This window comes from Phyllobates terribilis, unplaced genomic scaffold (genome assembly GCF_046119375.1).
Source record: "Phyllobates terribilis strain yellow unplaced genomic scaffold, ASM4611937v1 Scaffold_1__5_contigs__length_1240528914, whole genome shotgun sequence".
NCBI classification, from domain to species: domain Eukaryota; kingdom Metazoa; phylum Chordata; class Amphibia; order Anura; family Dendrobatidae; genus Phyllobates; species Phyllobates terribilis.
In genome coordinates, this window is record NW_027362761.1 from 702,912,619 (window position 1) to 702,931,433 (window position 18,815).

The following is an 18,815-nucleotide window of genomic DNA, read 5'->3' on the forward strand; positions in this document are numbered from 1 at the left end:
TTTGCAATGTGATTTGTATTCTTAAATAAGATATTATGGAGTATTCCCATGTTGAAAGCTTATTCACATGTATGAGAAAAACTTAATTAGGAGTAGTTTTGCAATTTTCTTGTTAGAAATTATCTTTGTTCTTAATAACGAAATTGCCTTTAATTTTGTTGTTATTGCCTAGGTTACCAGCCACTGCTACGGTATAGCAGTAGTGGCCAAACATGCACAGTGGTTACAAGCTTGTAAGCACTGCTCTGAAGCTGGCCAGGAACCCTGGAGCGCACTCTTAGCTCCTGATCCTGTCAAGCCTCACAGCATGGAGGGCTCACAGTTCATAGTGACTGCAGAATTTTGTGATGAGCCTGAACAACCTCTTTAAGTTCTTATTTTTAGCATTTATCAGCAATATGAAATATTTGCAGTTATAAAGTATAAAGTGGCTATACATTTTAGTGGTAAAGTATCCAACTTGGCAAGTTCTCTTAGACCGGCCGACCATCTCATGCATGGGTGCACAACCTGCAGCTTGGAGGCCACTTGTGGGTCGTGATGCCATCCTACACAAACATATGGACACACAAATGTTTGTCTGACAGGTTACCTATGTGGGCAGCCACACACACAAGAATAGTGTCCGGCAGCTGAGGAACAGGGACTGGCAAGTACTAATGGTGCACGGTGTAGATGCATCAGGAGAATGGGGTTCGGCACTCCAGAAAGTAGTCTGGGAATTAGACAGGCGGCCTTCCATGTCTGACTTTCCACTGTAGTTTATGGGAGTTGTCAAATATTAGGCCTAAAGCACAAAACCCATGACCTATTGTAGAGAGCCGTGTGCATTCATCACCTCTTCCCCATTGGGGTATATTCACACCATATTGTTTGCAAGGGTTTTAGAAGTGAATTTTACTACAAAAGGCACATATAAAAATTGCTTCAAATACTCTGAGTAATCTTCCAATTGATTTTACTGGGACACGCTCAAAAAATGCCACTGTCAATCTGTGATGGGTGCATTTACAGTGGACCGGTCTCGCGCACATCGCCCCCACGACGCGATCATGGGGCCCTCATGGGTTGTCATAGCAGCTGGGGGTCTGTTGAAGAACCTGTGCTCCATTCCCAGCCTGTGGGTTCAATGGAGAGTGTGATTTTTTTACAAAGTATTGCTGCATTTAGTATAGTGATACTTATTTCAAATCCCCTAAAGGGACTAATAAATTCAGAAAAAAACAAACCTTAAATCTAATCACCCCTCTTTTGTCCCCATTAAAGATTTTAAATAAATACTGCATCACTGCTTCGTAAAAGTCAAATAACCTGAGCGGTTAACAATGTGAACAGAAAAATGTAAATGCCAAAGCTGTGAGGTTATTTTCTGCTGCAGCAATGCTGCAAGCAAATTGAAGAAGCGATCAAAACGTCATATCTATACCAAAGTAGTGTCGATACAGCGCCAGCTTGCCACACAAGAGCAACCTTCACCGCTCCACCGACGTAAACATTTAAATCTTACAGGTCTCGGAAAATGATGACGTAAAGCAAAAAACGTAATTTTTATTTGCCACTAAAAAGCAGTTTATTCCTCTGATCCTATTAAGAACACTTGCACAAGCACAATATATGGGGTCCTGGGTTGAATATCTGTTAACCCAGAGCTTTCTAAGGTGTATGACCCCCGTAAGACTGAGTTGGAAGAATATACTATTTGGCTGAAGTCTTTTGTAAGTCTTTTTCAAGTGTGCATTGCCCTGGTGGTATTTGGTCTGCGACGTTGGCCATTCTGGATTGTGTATGGCCAGTTCTGTGTTTAATATTGTCTAGGAGCTGCCTGCTTTCTGAGTTTTGCATTGGAAATGATGGCTGTCCTCAAGACAGAATAGCAGTCCGGGCCTATCGGGCAGATGCCCTGTGAGCTGGTCTGTTAGGTCATAAAATGAGCTGCTTGGCTACTGTTGTCAGTGTACCATTGTGTGTCAGGGAGTCATTCATTCTGTGTGGAGTCTGAGGTTATCTGCTTATCTTAATGGTAGGTAAATAAACAAATGACTGGACAACTGAGTTCTAAAGGCTCCGTCACACATAAGGAGATCACTAGCGAGATCGTTATTGCGTCATGGTTTTGGGATCGCTGGAGAGTCGTTTCGTGATCGCTGGGGAGCTGTCAAACATGCAGAACTTCCCAACGATTTCGGCCGCCCCAGCGATCTAACTAATGATCTCGGCGGTCGTTGGGACGCTTTCACACAGCAGCTATTTCAACGACCCACACCTTGATAGGGACTGTACTGTGTCACAAAGGCGTGCATAAAATTACACAAAATCAGGACTCCGTTAAATGAACGGATATCAACAGCCCGGAGAATTCTGCTAGGATCTGCAATCCAGCACGAGGTCAGAAACAAAGGATGGAATCGCTATTCTGTTGCCTTCTTTATGCACGGCGGAAAATGAGAACTCTGTAGCGACCACCAATCAGGGACGAGGGGCGCAGAAAAGTCCAATTTATGCACGCCTACGTGTCTCAGTTCTGAATCGCTAACGAGGTCGTTGATAAGGTGTCAAATACAGCGATGCACACTGCCCAGCGGGAGCGCAACGACCCAGGAATGGTCCAGGAAGCTTTGTAACGATCAGCGATCTCACAGCAGGGGCCTGATCGTTGCTACCTGTCAGACATAACGAGATCGCTAGCGAGATCGCTATTGCATCACAAAAACCGTGACGTATAAACGATCTCGTTAGCGATCTCGTTATGTGTGACGGGGCCTTAAGAGTTTAGGATGGGCAATCCGGACACAGATTTGACTTTGAAAAGCTGGTCTTGTATATTGTACACAAATTAATAGCTTCTTCTAATGCCTCTAACTGCATAGTTTGCTCTGAAGAGTTTGTTACTGTACAGTACCACATCTCTTGTCCTGTGTATATATACACTGCACAGTACCACGTCTCCTGTCCTGTATATATACACTGCACAGTACCACTCCTCCTGTCCTGTATATATACTACACAATACCACGTCTCCTGTCCTGCATATACACTGCACAGTACCACGTCTCCTGACCTGTATATATACACTGCACAGTACCACTTCTCCTGTCCTGTATATACACTGCACAGTACCACTCCTCCTGTTCTGTATATACACACTGCACAGTACCACTCCTCCTGCCCTGTGTATGTATGCACTGCACAGTACCACCCCTCCTGCCCTGTATATACACACTGCACAGTACCACTCCTCCTGCCCTGTGTATGTATGCACTGCACAGTACCACCCCTCCTGCCCTGTATATACACACTGCACAGTACCACCCCTCCTGCCCTGTATATACACACTGCAAAGTACCACCCCTCCTGCCCTGTTGTCGGATAGGCATCAATATTTGTTTAGTATTTTCAATATTACTATGGGCAAATAAAAATAAATATTGGCAAACCTGTTTGAATTGATTATCCCAAGTAATCCCCTCTCATCTGGATAGGGGATAACTGTCTAATCGCTGGAGATCCGACTGTTGGGACCTCCATGATCCTGAGAATCTGACCTCTGTAGAGCACCATGTAAATGGAGCTGTGGCTGATCATGCACACTGTGTTGCCATTCACATGCGGCTCTTCAAATAACTACTTTTAGGAGAGTGAGGGGTACGACAAAGTAAAGCAAAATTCACTGATCGGGGGTACTGAGTGTTAGGTTAGATCAGCAATTGCTGTGGATTGTACGCACAGCACTTTCACTGCGTGCAATCCGCAGCGGCCAGATGTTAGAGCTTAGTGGATGGGATTTGTAGAAATCCCATGCCCACTATGCGTCTCCGTGCACCCGCGGACACTGATATGTGGCGTGTTTTTCCAGACCGCAGCATGTCTGCAAGAGAATTTCTATCAGTGCAATGTATAGGATGTGGTGACTCTTCATGGTTCAATGAACACATGCGGATTCACCTGCGTGCAGCGCTCTGGACGCAACATAAAGTATACTGCATTCAAAGTGCTGCCAATACCGACCCTGTGCACATACCCTTATAGTATGTGGGGTTTGTGTGGCAGGGCTGCTTTTTTGACCCAGTCCGGCCCTGGCTGTCCTAGTAAGCTTCTTTGACATAACAGCCATAATGGAGATACAGAACTTGATAATGAACACTGGGGAGATCATAGTAGGTGATATGTATTTTATTATGGGCAGATTTATTTCCTCAAGCACATTTTTTTTTTTTCTTCATCTTGCCAGAGTATTGCATTCTAGCATCGCACCAAGCTGTGGCATTAGAGCACGTTCCATTAATATTCTCCGCTGGCATGCCGCCAGTTCTAGTACCAGTTATCCTCTGTCTGAGAGACGGTCATGTAAGTTCTGAATTGCGTAGAGCAGGCTGTAGATTTTTATCCTTGACTCAACTACAACATTGTAAGATCTACAGAGTAGGTAAGAGTTCTGTTCTACAATGCTGGCTGTGTGCAGTGATCTGCGGCACGGAAATGGGCTGCAATAAGACCAGAGCGGAGACAAAGCCTCCTTGAGATTCCCGTCATATGGAATGCATTCTTATACATTTCTGCCACATGCTTGGTGTATACCCGTATCTATAAATATAACCTGCAGAAATGCTCCAGGGTACCAGCACAGGATTTAGTTATGTTCTGCTATGTTTAGAACATGACTGGAGCCTGGGGAATTGGAGATGATGAAAGCCACTGTAAATTTGGCTTACTCTCTTCTGCAGATCAGATTGTCTTGCTGCGGGTCTCTCATTTAGTGAAATTAGCACCTTAAAGGGATTCTGAGAGCTTGATTCCAGTGATGTGTCACTTACTAGGCCGTGTATTGCTGTTTTCAATAAAATTAGTGTTTTATCAGCAGGAGATTATCTCTAGAGGACTGGGTGTCTCATGCCTCCTGGTTAACTGCTTTGTGTAACCATGCCTCCACCTCCATCACTGGCAGCTTTCTGGCAGCTGTCTGCCTATGCACAGTGTACACAATCAGTGGTGTGATGTGGTTATACAGAGCTCAGCATTCAGAGAACTGGCAGATCTGCAGCTGACAAAACAGTGATTGTATTAAAACGATTGCATGCAGACCAAAAGTGACACGTCACTGGAATCCGTGAATCTGTCCCTATGTCATGTTGCTCTCTGATTACATCATAAAAACCTGGAGACAGATTCTCTTTAAAGTGTTAATGTGCACATCTTGTAGGCAATTGTTTATGGTGTATGAATGATAGATGGTATAAAATGTTGCTAGAAATCTCATTGCCCTTCTCATGGCTTCTACATGCACGTTGCTCCTGTACCACTAGTGGCATTTTTCTGGAGTGAAATAAGCTGCAAAGGCCTTTCTTCTGTGGAGTCTTGTATACAGTGTTTGAAAGTAAAGTTTTAGAGTTTACAAGAAGGAACACTTTACACAGCCCATTGATTTTAAGGATAAGTGTGTAATGCTAAACTTCCCCTGTGGTGGTGCTGCAGGGAAATTCAACTCTACAGCCATATTTCCCCACAGTTTCCAATTGATACATTGGTCTGTGAAGGTTTTCTCATGGGGCAACCTTGATATATAGGGCCCACTGACATATATCTATATTGTTTTAGAAACAAGACTGTAACATTCCATGGCCATTGGAAGACTGATGTATTGTACTAGATGCACGCCCACGTTAATTTTGATTTTTTTTCTTTCACTCTTAGGGACACAGCTGGACAAGAAAGATTCCGAACTATAACCACTGCCTATTACAGAGGAGCAATGGTGAGTCGTGAAAACCATTGTAAAATGAAATTTTCCCTTTTTTTTCAGCCAGTTTTACTTATTATTTTAATTGAGAGGGAAGTGACTTTTTAATATTTCAGCTGCCTAAAGTAAGACCATAAATAGAAGACTGGGAGGGGGATGCAGCTGCAGTTATTTTTCTTCTCCCCTCAATGTGGTTTGCTTCTGGACTGTATGTATACTTTTTTTTTTTTTCTTTTAAATTAAGTATTCTCTTTTTTTTGTTGTTTTTCACTTATTTAGCGCCATCATATTACACAGCACTTTACAGACATTATCATCGCTGTCCCCGTTAGGTCTGTGATAGGTCTGAGTCCCCATCAGTAGGTTTTTGGAGTATGGGAGGAAACCTGGGGAGAACATACAAACTCCTTGCAGATGTTGTTCTTAGTGGGATTTGAACTGAGCAACCGTGCTGCCCATTCTTTGAGTTTGAAATCGAAAAAATATAGTTTTACATAAAAACTTCCTTCAATTTTTTTTCTTGCAATTAACACACATTTTCTTACTTCCTCTTTACTATCATCCCAAACCCACTCTACCTTTTTTAAATTGCTACAGAAGAGAACAAAAGAAAGTTGGAGGACTTTTCACCAAATTTTTCATGTTGAACTGGACATACAATTTATTAATGGCTGCAGAGCAGAATAAATCGTGTTTTGTTTTTCTTTTTTCTTTGCTAATATCTTCGCTATGGGGAGGCAATCAAAGTATTTGGCCCCTAATGAGTTAATTTTTAAGTCCAAGTGTTTGAGACAGTTTTCATTGGGTGTGTGTACACCTCCCGGTGTGATGCTGAGTAATCATAAGCAACACTGAAAGGAAAGAACGCACCATAGCTTAGAGCAGGATCCTCAGTGTGTAAGATTTAATGATACAGCTCTGATCTCCAGGTCTAACCTCCTGCATGAATCCATGTGGGTAGAGGGGTAGTTCAACGGAGTTTAGCTGTGTCACATTACAAACCCTTCTTCTTTCATAGCATTGTCACCTATGCTGTAACCCCTCCCCCCACACTGCCTGTGCAGAGATGTCTCTTACCGTACACTTACTGTATTTTTCAGACTAGAAGACGCACTTTTTTTCCGCCAAAATTTTGGAGAAAATGGGGGTTGCATCTTATAGTCCAAATGTACCTTGTTGCTGTGGATGGGAGGAGGGGAGCGGCAGGGCACAGGAGGCAGGAGCCGCCTGCTGCAGCCAACACAGTGTCCACTGCTAAAGAAAATGAATATTCACTGCTCCCCATGCCCATTGGAGTGTGGAGCACTTAATATTTATACTCCTTAATAGCGTGCGCAGTGTCAGCCATAGCCGCCGACTCCTGCAGCGGCTCGACTATCATGTGTGCCCGCTATTAAAGAGCACGAATATTCACTACTCCCCACTCCCATGGACGTGGGGAGTAGTGAATATTCAAGCTCTTTAATAGCGGGCACATGCGATTGCCCAGCTGCTCTGCGGCTGCTGCTAACACTGTGCACGCTACTAAGGAAAATTTAATAATCACTACTCCTTATGGCAATAGTCCCGGCGTGGAGAGCAGTGACTATTCCGGCAGCTCATCTCAGCGTGTGAGGGCACATCGCAGTGACTTCATGCGCTGCTCACATGGTGAGATCAGCTGCTGACAGCAGAACAGGACGCAGTGCTAGAGCAGCGCGAAGGAAGGTGAGTACAATCATTTATTTTTGTGTGCAGCGTGATGGGGATGAGGGGCGCCATGCATACCAGGATTGAGGATGAGGGGCCCCATGCATACCGGAATTGGGGATGAGGGGTGCCATGCATACCAGGATTGGGGATGAGGGGCGCCATGCATGCCAGGATGGGAAATATTAGTACAGAATTTGGGGACATTACCCCTGTAACAGTGTCAGCAGCAGCCCCCTTCCCCTACAACAGGGCATCATGACCACATTTTTTGCTTTAATTTTTTTTCTATTTTCCTCCTCTAAAACCTAGGTGCGTATTATGGTCCGAAAAATACGGTACATCTGCTGTGCTCACAGCAACTTTTATTTGCTCAGCACTGAATTCCAGACTCTCATTACATCTCACACAGGAGTAGCCAACCTGTTCTGGACTACTGTGGGAGATTTGACATCATGCTCTCATTTCACTAAAGAGCGATTACAAGTTGAGCACAACAGACATAAGTGTGACACTGACATCCTTTGAGCTCTCACCTGTGGACAGGGAGTGTGTGGGGAGGGGCAGTACAGCAGTGGGAGTATGAAAGGAGAAGAGCTGGCTGAAGGGTTTGTAATGACACAGCCAACCTCAGTTGTACAGCCCCTCCCCCACACTGTCTTATGCAGGAGGTTAGAATTGGAAGTCAGAGCTGTATTATTACATCTCACACACTGAGAAACTTGCTGTATACTATTGTGGGGTGCGGTGTTCTCTCTAGAGTGTTTTGGCCTGATTATGATTGGTCCGCATCATACAGGGAGAAGAAGTACACGCCCCCAGTGAAAACTGTTAACAGCCACTTGGGTGTTAACCGAGCCTTCTTATCTGCTCTGCAGCCACAATTATATGGTGTGTCCAGTTCAATAGGAAACCTTTAAAAGTCATAAAAGGTGCAAAACTGTTTGTTTTTAGCCAAAAGTATACTAAGAAATGGGCTTAGACTACAGTGAGGCTGATTGTGATTGGTATGGATAAAGGTAATGGCTGCAGCAGTAACTCTATTAATATACTTATATAATATGGATTATATTTGTTTATTTTTTTTCAATGTATTTAAAAGCGTCATATCTATTCTGGTTGTGCTATTTTATACATCGTTCCAATGGCAAAGTGCTTAGCAGAATGATGGGCACATAATGCCAGAGTGACCTTCTCATAGAGAGAGATTTATGGCATATCTACATGAGCCTGCTATCCAAGACAGTGTTTTTGCTTTCTGTACCTTCCATTTTCTTCATTATACAGTGATTTCGTTTTTTGGTGGTCAGAAATGATCCCAGTGTCATACACATGGTGATTAGATTTTTTGGGTATACCGTAAATATATGCGATGAATGGATGTAATGGCTGAAACCATGTAATCTGACTTCATCAGCTTAGCTGTATGCCTCTGTAAATACTACAGCCTGTTTATATATGGGTAATGTGGCCTGTTCCTATACAGTCAATACCTGCCTGATGGCCTAAGAGCATTCAGCCTGAAGTGCTGAGCTCCCAAAGAATTGACTTCTCTTACACAGTGTCAAGCTGCAGCTGTTTCAGGAGGGCTAAATAGTTTTTTTTGGCTCCTTTCACGTTGCGTTTTTTCTCACGTTCATTGGTGCCATGGAGGCTTGGGTCTGAACCCCCCCCCCCCCCCCCCTTTCAAAACGGCACTCGGATGAGTCGTCGAGGCCAAAGACCAGACCTGGACAAAGTGCGGCCCGTGGGCCACATCCGGCCCTCTAGCTGCAGACAGAGACAGCCGACATCAAGCTGCCGCTGCTTGCTGTTTCCGCTCTACGCATCCTCTGGATGCAGACAGCGGTGAATACATTGTCGGCCCCTTCTTCCAACAGAGTGAGAGACCGCAGACACGATTACGTGATTTCAGGCTACATGGGGCTCATACTGTATATAAGAGGCTATATGGCGACTCATACTGAATATACAGTGGCGACCAATAGTTTTGCACTTTTTTTTTTTAAAGTGTGATTACTTCTGTCTTTTTGTTGTGATGCCATTTCCCTGGTGGTGAATTGAAAGTGCTTGAAGTTGTCATCGTGCAAGACCTTAATTTTAACCAAAATGCTTTTGAATAGAGGTTTGGTCATTTAATTAAAGAAAACTGAATGTCAAAAGTTTTTCATATACTATTTATTGACCACAACATAGAGAGTAATTCATTATTTACAAGGCCATAACTTGGTATTTTGTAGCATAACCTCATGCTTTAATTACTGTACTACACAGACAGGGCATTGAAGCCACTAGGATATTCAAGACATCTTGAGGAATCTTGCTCCATTCCATTTACAAATCTGCAAACTATTCATCTTTATTGCTATGGCTATGGGCCCCAACTCGTCGCCCTTACTCATCCCAAAGGTGCTCTATAGGGTTTATATCAGGTGATTGGCCATTGCAACAGGCGAACGTTTTTCTTTGCGATCCAATGTTTGACTAAATTGGATGTGTGCTTAGGATCAATGTCTTGCTGGAATTTCCATCCCCTGCCTACTTTGGTTTTACCATGTGGCAGCATTACATTCTCCAGTATATCCATGTACATGGTAGCATTCATATTTCCATCAATTTTATGCAGAGGGCCAATGGCAGATGAAGAAAAGCAGCCCCAAACCGTGACATTGCCACCACCATGTTTCACTGTAGGTGTTTGGTATGTTAATATTGTGCAGAATTAATCTCAGCCTGTTGGTTTGGTCCTCCACAACAGTCAGTTTCTCATGTGGCCCCTCGGGAAAATTAATCACCTATCCCTGCCGTAGACTCTAATGGTGCAGACAGAAGTACCATGCGCTCTGACGCGCATCATTTTCGGGGGTATAAGCCTACTAGAGGTGGACACCCAGACGCTGTCTAGTAAAGCTGCGTGTCCGCCTCCAGTATGTTTATACACCACAAAATTATGCACGTAAGAGCACATGTTTGCTCTGTTGACGCAGACTCCCAAACCCCGTTTTGCGGAGGAAGGGGGTTTCGGACGCAAGCCCCAACTGGACCACTGAACATGGGACAAAACACAATGTGAAGGCACCTTGCTCAGCTGGCAGAGGTCACACACACACAGTTCAGAAGATCTTTTTTTTTTTTCTAGAAGTGTTTTCAAATCGGAAGCATCATCAGATGGCCATTTAAGTCAAAGAAAAAACGTTCTGTAATGTTATGGAGATATACCGTATTATCCTCCCTTGTGCAGCGTTTGATCTTTCTTTTAGACTGAATGATCTTACCATTATGATCTGAAAGCAGCCTAGGAGAAATTCTGCAAGTTTTTCTCGCCACACACAATACTTGCATAACTGAAATGTCGCATGTCTATATTCAGTATAACCGTTTGGTTATTTTTCCTTTTACTTAAGGGTATTATGTTGGTATATGATATCACCAATGAAAAATCTTTTGACAACATAAAGAACTGGATACGAAATATTGAAGAGGTATGTATTTCATTACTCGGTAACAGTATAGAGTGAATCAAAAATATGATCATTTCACTAATATTATTGGAAATTAAGTTATTAGTTGATGCAGAGTTCAACAAATTAAAAGGATATGATTTTACAGTGATACTTTTTATTACTCTCTCCTATTGAAGGTAATGAATATTGTTTAGTATGTCCATGTGGCCGCTGTAAGTTATATTTCTGAATACAGAAAATGCCAAAAAAGAGAGGACATCAGTATCTGGTTTTAATTTGTAGAAAATGTATAGGCGATTCACTTTCTAAGGGAGTATTGTTTTAAATATCACATTCTGTAGGCACTGCATGGCAGTATTATGTGGACACTGTATTTGAGTATTATTTAGGCCCTGTTTTATAGATAAGATGTAACTATTGCACATGTGATAAAGGAACAGCTCTACTCTACAGAACTAGAATGCACAACAGAAAACAGTACAGCATTCTAAAAGTATAAGGGTATGTGCAGACGATCAGTAAGCGCTGCGGATTGGACGCAGCACACTTGCACTGCATGCAATCCGCAGCAGCCAGATGTTACAGCCTAGTCAATGGGATTTATACAAATCTCATGCCCACTATGCGTTCCCATGCTCCTGCGGCTTACTTCACAGACCGCAGCATGTCTATTTCTGTTGCGGTGACGAAATTCTACCAGTACAATGTATTGATGAATTTCGGTGACTCTTCGTGGTTAAATGAACACATGCGGATTCACCTGCATGCAGCGCTTTGGACGCAGCATCAAGTATATTGTGTTCAAAGCGCTACCATTCCTGACGGTGTGCACATACCCTAACAATTTAATTCCCATTCACAACTGCAGTGCTTTACTTTTCCCACTAATGCGCATACAGTACAGACCAAAAGTTTAGAAACAACTTCTCATTTAAGGATTTTTCTGTATTTTCTTGACTATGAAAATTGTACATTCACACTGAAGGCATCAAAACTATGAATTAACACATGTGGAATTATAAACTTAACAAAAAAGTGTGAAACAACTGAAAATATGTCTTATATTCTAGGTTCTTCAAAGTAGCCACCTTTTGCTTTGATGACTGCTTTGCACACTCTTGGCTTTCTCTTGATGAGCTTCAAGAGGTAGTCACCGAAAATGGTTTTCACTTCACAGGTGTGCCCTGTCAGGTTTAATAAGTGGGATTTCTTGCCTTATAAATGGGGTTTGGACCATCAGTTGTGTTGTGCAGAAGTCTGGTGGATACACAGCTGATAGTCCTACTGAATAGACTGTTAGCTGCTATTTTCTTGCCATAATACAAATTCTAAGTAAAGAAAAACGAGTGGCCATCATTACTTTAAGAAATGAAGGTCAGTCAGTCCGAAAAATTGGGCAAACTTTGAAAGTGTCCCCAAGTGCAGTTGCAAAAACCATCAAGCGCTACAAAGAAACTGGCTCACATGAGGACCGCCCCAGGAAAGGAAGACCAAGAGTCACCTCTGCTTCTGAGGATAAGTTTATCCGAGTCACCAGCCTCAGAAATCGCAGGTTAACAGCAGCTCAGATTAAAGACCAGGTCAATGCCACACAGAGTTCTAGCAGCAGACACATGTCTTCAACAACTGTTAAGAGGAGATTTTGTGCAGCAGGCCTTCATGGTAAAATAGCTGCTAGGAAACCACTGCTAAGGACAGGCAACAAGCAGAAGAGACTTGTTTGGGCTAAAGAACACAAGGAATGAATATTAGACCAGTGGAAATCTGTGCTTTGGTCTGATGAGTCCAAATTTGAGATCTTTGGTTCCAACCACCGTGTCTTTGTGCGACGCAGAAACGGTGAACGGATGGACTCTACATGCCTGGTTCCCACCGTGAAGCATGGAGGAGGAGGTGTGATGGTGTGGGGGTGCTTTGCTGGTGCCACTGTTGGGGATTTATTCAAAATTGAAGGCATACTGAACCAGCATGGCTATCACAGCATCTTGCAGTGGCATGCTATTCCATCCGGTTTGCGTTTAGTTGGAGCATCATTTATTTTTCAACAGGACAATGACCCCAAACACACCTCCAGGCTGTGTAAGGGCTATTTGACCAAGAAGGAGAGTGATGGGGTGCTACGCCAGATGACCTGGCCTCCACAGTCACCAGACCTGAACCTAATCGAGATGGTTTGGGGTGAGCTGGACTGCAGAGTGAAGGCAAAAGGGCCAACAAGTGCTAAGCATCTCTGGGAACTCCTTCAAGATTGTTGGAAGACCATTTCCGGTGACTACCTCTTGAAGCTCATCAAGAGAATGCCAAGAGTGTGCAAAGCAGTCATCAAAGCAAAAGGTGGCTACTTTGAAGAACCTAGAATATAAGACATATTTTCAGTTGTTTCACACTTTTTTGTTAAGTATATAATTCCACATGTGTTTAATTCATAGTTTTGATGCCTTCAGTGTGAATGTGCAATTTTCATAGTCATGAAAATACAGAAAAATCTTTAAAATGAGAAGGTGTGTCCAAACTTTTGGTCTGTACTGTACATTCACTTTTATGAAGTACTAAAACAATACATCCCCTGGATAATGGTCTTGAATACAATGTAATGGTTTATGTGATATCTTACAGCATGCATCGGCTGACGTTGAAAAAATGATTCTTGGCAACAAATGTGATGTCAACGATAAACGACAGGTTTCGAAGGAGAAAGGGGAGAAGGTAGGAGAGTACTAGCAACGTCTCTTGTAGAGGGTCTTGGAGGAGAAGGCAAAATAATGTTTTCATTCTACAACCCTAATTCCATAAAGGTTGGGACTGACGAAAACAAGAATGGAATGATATATAAATCTTATAGCCGTTTTTTATTCACCACAGAACATAAAGAAAAAAATCAAGTTGAAATTTAGATACTTTTCCTTTTCATTGGAAGGATTAACTAAGTTAGAAATTGATGGCAGCAACACCACTTAAAAAAAAAAAAAAAAAAAAAAAAAAAAACATTTGGACACGGCCAGGTCTACCATTGTGTAGCATTTTCTCTACTTTTTACAACAGTCCAAGGATTTGGGAAGTAAGAAGAATAATGGCTGGCGTTTTGGGAGAGGAATGTTGTCCCATCCTTCTATGATGTAGGATTCTAGCTGCTCCACAGTCCTGGGTTTTTAATTGCCTAATGCTCCAAATGTTTTCTATTGGTGAGTGGTCTATACTATAGAAAGCAGCCAGTTCATCACCCAAACTCTTCTTTTCTGAAGTCTGAAGCCATACTGGTGTGATGGATGCAGTATGTGGTTTAGAATGGTCTTTCTGAAATATGTAAGGCCTTTCCTGAAATAGACACCATCTGGATGGGAGCATACAGTATGTTCTAAATCCGTTATGTATTGCTCAGCATTGATAACGCCTTTCAGAATGTGTAAGCTGCCCACGCCATAGGCAGTAATGCAGCCCCATACCATCAGAGATGCAGGCTTTTGAACTGTGTGCTGATAACAAGCTGGATGGTCCCACTGTTCTGAAGTCCACAGGTCACGCGGTCCTTGGTTTCTATAAAGAATTTCACATTTTGACTCAACTGATCAAAGAACCGTTTTCTATTTTCCCTCATTCCATTGTAAATGAGCTATGGCAAAGAGAATATTCCAGTATTTCTGGATTGTGTTGATGCAGTATATGGCTTCTACTTTGCATGATAGAACTTAACTGCGTTTGTGGATTGCACGGTGAACTTTGTTCACAGACGATGATGTCTGTAAGTATTCCTGAGCCCATGCAGTGCTTTGCCCACCTGAACCATGTCTCTTTTTAATGCAGTTCTGCCTGAAGGTCCATAGATCACGAGCTTACAATACTGACCTTTTGGACTTGTCACTTGTGCTCATGGATTTCTTCAGAATGTCTGACTCTTTTGATGATATGCACTGTACATGGTGGGATATTCAAAGTCGTTGCAATTTTACGTCGAGGAATGTTTTTCAGAAATTGTTCCACAATTTTTAGATGCAGTTGTTCAGATTGGTGAACGTCTGACCATCTTCGCTTCTGAGAGACTCTGCCTCTATAATGGGCTCTTTTTATACAGTCATTGACTCTCCAGTTTTTTTCATTAGTGTCATTACTTTTCCAGTCTTCAGTTAACCCTGTCACAACTTTTTTGACATGTGTTTCTGTCATCAATTTCTAAATGGTTTGTGTTTTTTTTCCAAAAAAAAAAAAAATTAACCCCTTCCTGACATGGCCAATTTTCGTTTTTGCATCTCTTTTCGTTTTCTGCTCCCCTTCTTCCAAGATCCGGAACTTTTTTCTATTTCTCTGTCCATAGACGTGTGAGAGCTTGTTTTTGCACTAAAAGTTTGCCGTTTGGAATTTTTCTTTCCTGTGTTTTTTTTTTTTAACCCCTTTCTGGCCTGGGGCGTATTAGTATGCCCCAGGCCATCACCCCCGGTTCAGTGAGGGCTCCACTGAACCGGGCACATGTCAGCTGTATGAATCAGCTGACATGTGCCCGCAACAGCCGCGGGTGGAATCTCGATCCACCCGCGGCTGTTAACCAGTTAAATGCCGCTGTCAATCTGACAGCAGCATTTAACAGCGCCGCGCCGGAAGTGCGTCACTTACCCCGCCCATCGGGGACCCCATCACGTGATCTCGGGTCACTGATGGTTGGGCATGACAACCCTGGGGCTGCAGCAGACCCCAGTGGTTGTCATGTAAAGATCGCTATGAGCGCCACTTAGTGGTCGGCGCTCATAGCACAGGAGCATTTCTGCTACATAGAGGCAATTTGTTCATCACCTCTATGTAGCAGAGGCGTTCAGACAGTTGCTGCTTCTAGTCTCCTATGGAGACTATAGAAGCATGCAAAAGGTGTAAAAAAAAAAAAAAAAAAAAAAAAAAAAAAAAAAATGTAAAAAAATATGAAAGTTTAGATCACCCCTCTTTTGCCCCATTCAAAATAAAAAATAAACCTCACATACACATATTTGGTATCACCGCGTTCAGAATCGCCCGATCTATCAATATAAAAAAATAATAATCCGATCGGTAAACGGCGTAGCGAGAAAAAAAATTCCAAATGCCAGAATTACGTTTTTTTTGGTCGACGCAACATTGCAATAATGGTTTATCAAATCATCGCATCTACCCCAAAATAGTATCAATAAAAATGTCAGCCTGGCACGCAAAAAATAAGCCCTCACCCGGCCCCAGATCCTGAAAAATGGAGACGCTACGGGTCTCGGAAAATGGCGCCTTTTTTTTTTTTTTTTTTAAGCAAATTTGGGATTTTTTTTCACCACTTAAATAAAAAAGAACCTGTACATGTTTGGTGTCTACGAACTCGTAATGACCCAGAGAATAATAATGGCAGGTCAGTTTTAGCATCCAGTGAACGTGAAAAGAAAAAAAAAAAAACTGTGGAATTGCATTTTTTTTTTGCAATTTCACCGCACTTGGAATTTTTTTCCCGTTTTCCAGTACATGATATGGTAAAACTAGTAATAGCGTTTAAAAGTACAACTCATCCCGCAAAAAATAAGCCCTCACACGGCCATATTGACCAAAAAATAAAAACGCTATGGCTCTGCGAACAAGGGGAGTAAAAAACGAAAATGCAAAAAAAACGGAAAATGCTCCAATCATGAAGGGGTTAATACTCTAAGTGTGGTGAAACTGTAAAAAAAATAAAAATAATAATAATTCTGACATTTGTTTTTTACAACTTGCACTGTGTGGTAAAAATGACCTGGCAATATTATTCTCGTCAGTCTGATGGCGATACTAAATATGTCCAGTTTTTTGTTTTTTTTTTATTTTAGTAGGAGAAAAGAAAAATTGGAAATTTGTTTTTAAAAAAAATTTTTGGGACTGTTGCCATTTTTCGACACCCCTAACATTTTCATTTTTATCAATAGAGCTTTTTTGTTTAACATTTTGATCGCCTCTTACAGTGTGAAAAAATGTAGTACTGTGCTTGTTAGCAGGTTCAGGTTCCCTAAGTGGACGATCAGAGATTGCCAGTGGCAGTTAACAGGTTAATGGTGACTGCCAGAGCTCTGCTTTACCCACTGCTGCTAGAGGCAGGTTCTGGCTGTGTGTCATAGCCATTATCAGATGGGTGTGGAGCTGGCTTACCCCGTGAGCCCGCTCCATACATGTACTGCGGATGTCAGTAAGGGGTTAAAAGGAAAAATGTCTAACTTTCAGCGTCTGTGTTCCACATTTGTGAACAAAAGTTTTGAGACTGTCCAGAGAAGAAAAGTTGAGTGATACCCTATGTCATGTGTCATGCCACCAGTAAAGCACCCTGAGACCATTCATGTGAGGTTACTTTTCATCCAAGGGAGTGGATTCACACACAATTGTGCCTAAGAACACTGACGTGAATAAAGAAGGGTATCTAAACCTCCTCCAAGAACAGCTTCTCCCAATGATCCGGGAACAACTTGGTGATGAGCAATGCTTTATCCAGCATGATGGAGACCATGTCACAAGGCAAAAGTGATAACTAGATGGCTTAGTGACCAAAACATCGACATTTTGGGTCCATGGACCGGAAACTCTCCAGGTCTCAATCCCATTGAAAACCTGTGGACAACCCTGAAAAAGTGGGTGTAGAAATAAAGACACCTTAATTGTTATGAACTCCGAGCAGCAATTAGACAAGAATTAGTTGTCATAAAACAGGATCTGGCCCAGAAGCTGATATCCAGAATGTCAGGGAGAATTGCACATGTCTTGAAAAATTAGAGACTGCACGGTAAATAATGAGTTTTTACATAAACTTGTGCTATTCACAAATACAAGTATAAAAACTTATGAAATGCTTATAATTGTACTTCAGTAACCATAGAAACATCTGACTAAAAGATCTAAATGATCTGATGCTGCAAACTGTGAAATCATTTGTGTCCGTCTCAGAAATTTAGGCCGCGACTGTATATTCAGTTGTGACTATAATTATGGTTATACAGTGGCATGTAAAAGTTTGGGCACCCCTGTTCAAAATTACTTTTTTTGTGAACGGTTAAGCAAGTTGAAGATGAAATAATCTCTAAAAGGCCTAAAGTTAAAGATGACACGTTTCCTTTATATTTTAGGCAAAAAATATATATATATATTTTCATCTTTTACAATTTAAAAATTCCAACAAGGACAATGGGCCGATGTAAAAGTTTAGACACCCTGCAAGGTTAGTACCTAGTAGCACCCCCTTTTGAAAGTATTTTCAAAGATGTTCAGATCAGGGGACTGCGAGGGCCATTGTAAAACCTTCAGCTTGCGCCTTTTGAGGTAGTCTATTGTGGATTTTGTGTGTTTAGGATCATTATCCTTTTGTAGAAGCCATCCTCTTTTCAACTTCAGCTTTTTTACAGATGGTGTTATGTTTGCATCAAGAATTTGTTGAAATTTCATGGAATCCATTCTTCCCTCTACCCGTGAAATGTTCCCCGTGCCATTTTACTGCAACGCAACCCCAAAGCATGATTGAGTCTCCCCCATGCTTAATGGTTGGAGAGATGTTCTTCTCCTGAAATTATATACCCTTTTTTCTCCACACATACCTTTGTTCATTGTGGCTAAACAGTTCTATTCGAACCTCATCGGCCCACAGGGCTAGTTTCAAAAATGCATTAGGCTTGTTTAGATGTTCTTTTGCATACGTCTGATGCTGAATTTTATGGTGAGGACGCAGGAGAGGTTTTCTTCTGAAGGCCATATTTGGGCAGGTGTCTCTGAACAGTAGAACAATTTACCACAACTCCAGGGTCTGCTAAATCTTTCTGAAGGTCTTTTGCAGTCAACCGGGGGTTCTGATTTTGCCTCTCTAGCAATCCTACCAGCTGCTCTCAGAGATTTTTGCTTGGTCTTCCAGACCTTATTTTGACCTCCACTGTTCCTGTTAACTGTCATTTCTTAATCACATTTCGAACTGAGGAAAG

General features: G+C 42.2%; 1 protein-coding gene across 1 annotated transcript in view; it reads left to right on the top strand.

The window, feature by feature from the left end:
- The window catches only part of RAB8A (RAB8A, member RAS oncogene family), a 55,629-nt gene that overhangs the window by 25,758 nt on the left and 11,056 nt on the right, over positions 1-18,815 (top strand). Inside the window, exons 3-5 of the mRNA XM_073685804.1 lie at positions 5,689-5,749; positions 10,828-10,905; positions 13,504-13,593. Coding sequence (XP_073541905.1) covers positions 5,689-5,749; positions 10,828-10,905; positions 13,504-13,593 — 229 coding nt within the window. The remainder of the gene's footprint in view (positions 1-5,688; positions 5,750-10,827; positions 10,906-13,503; positions 13,594-18,815) is intronic.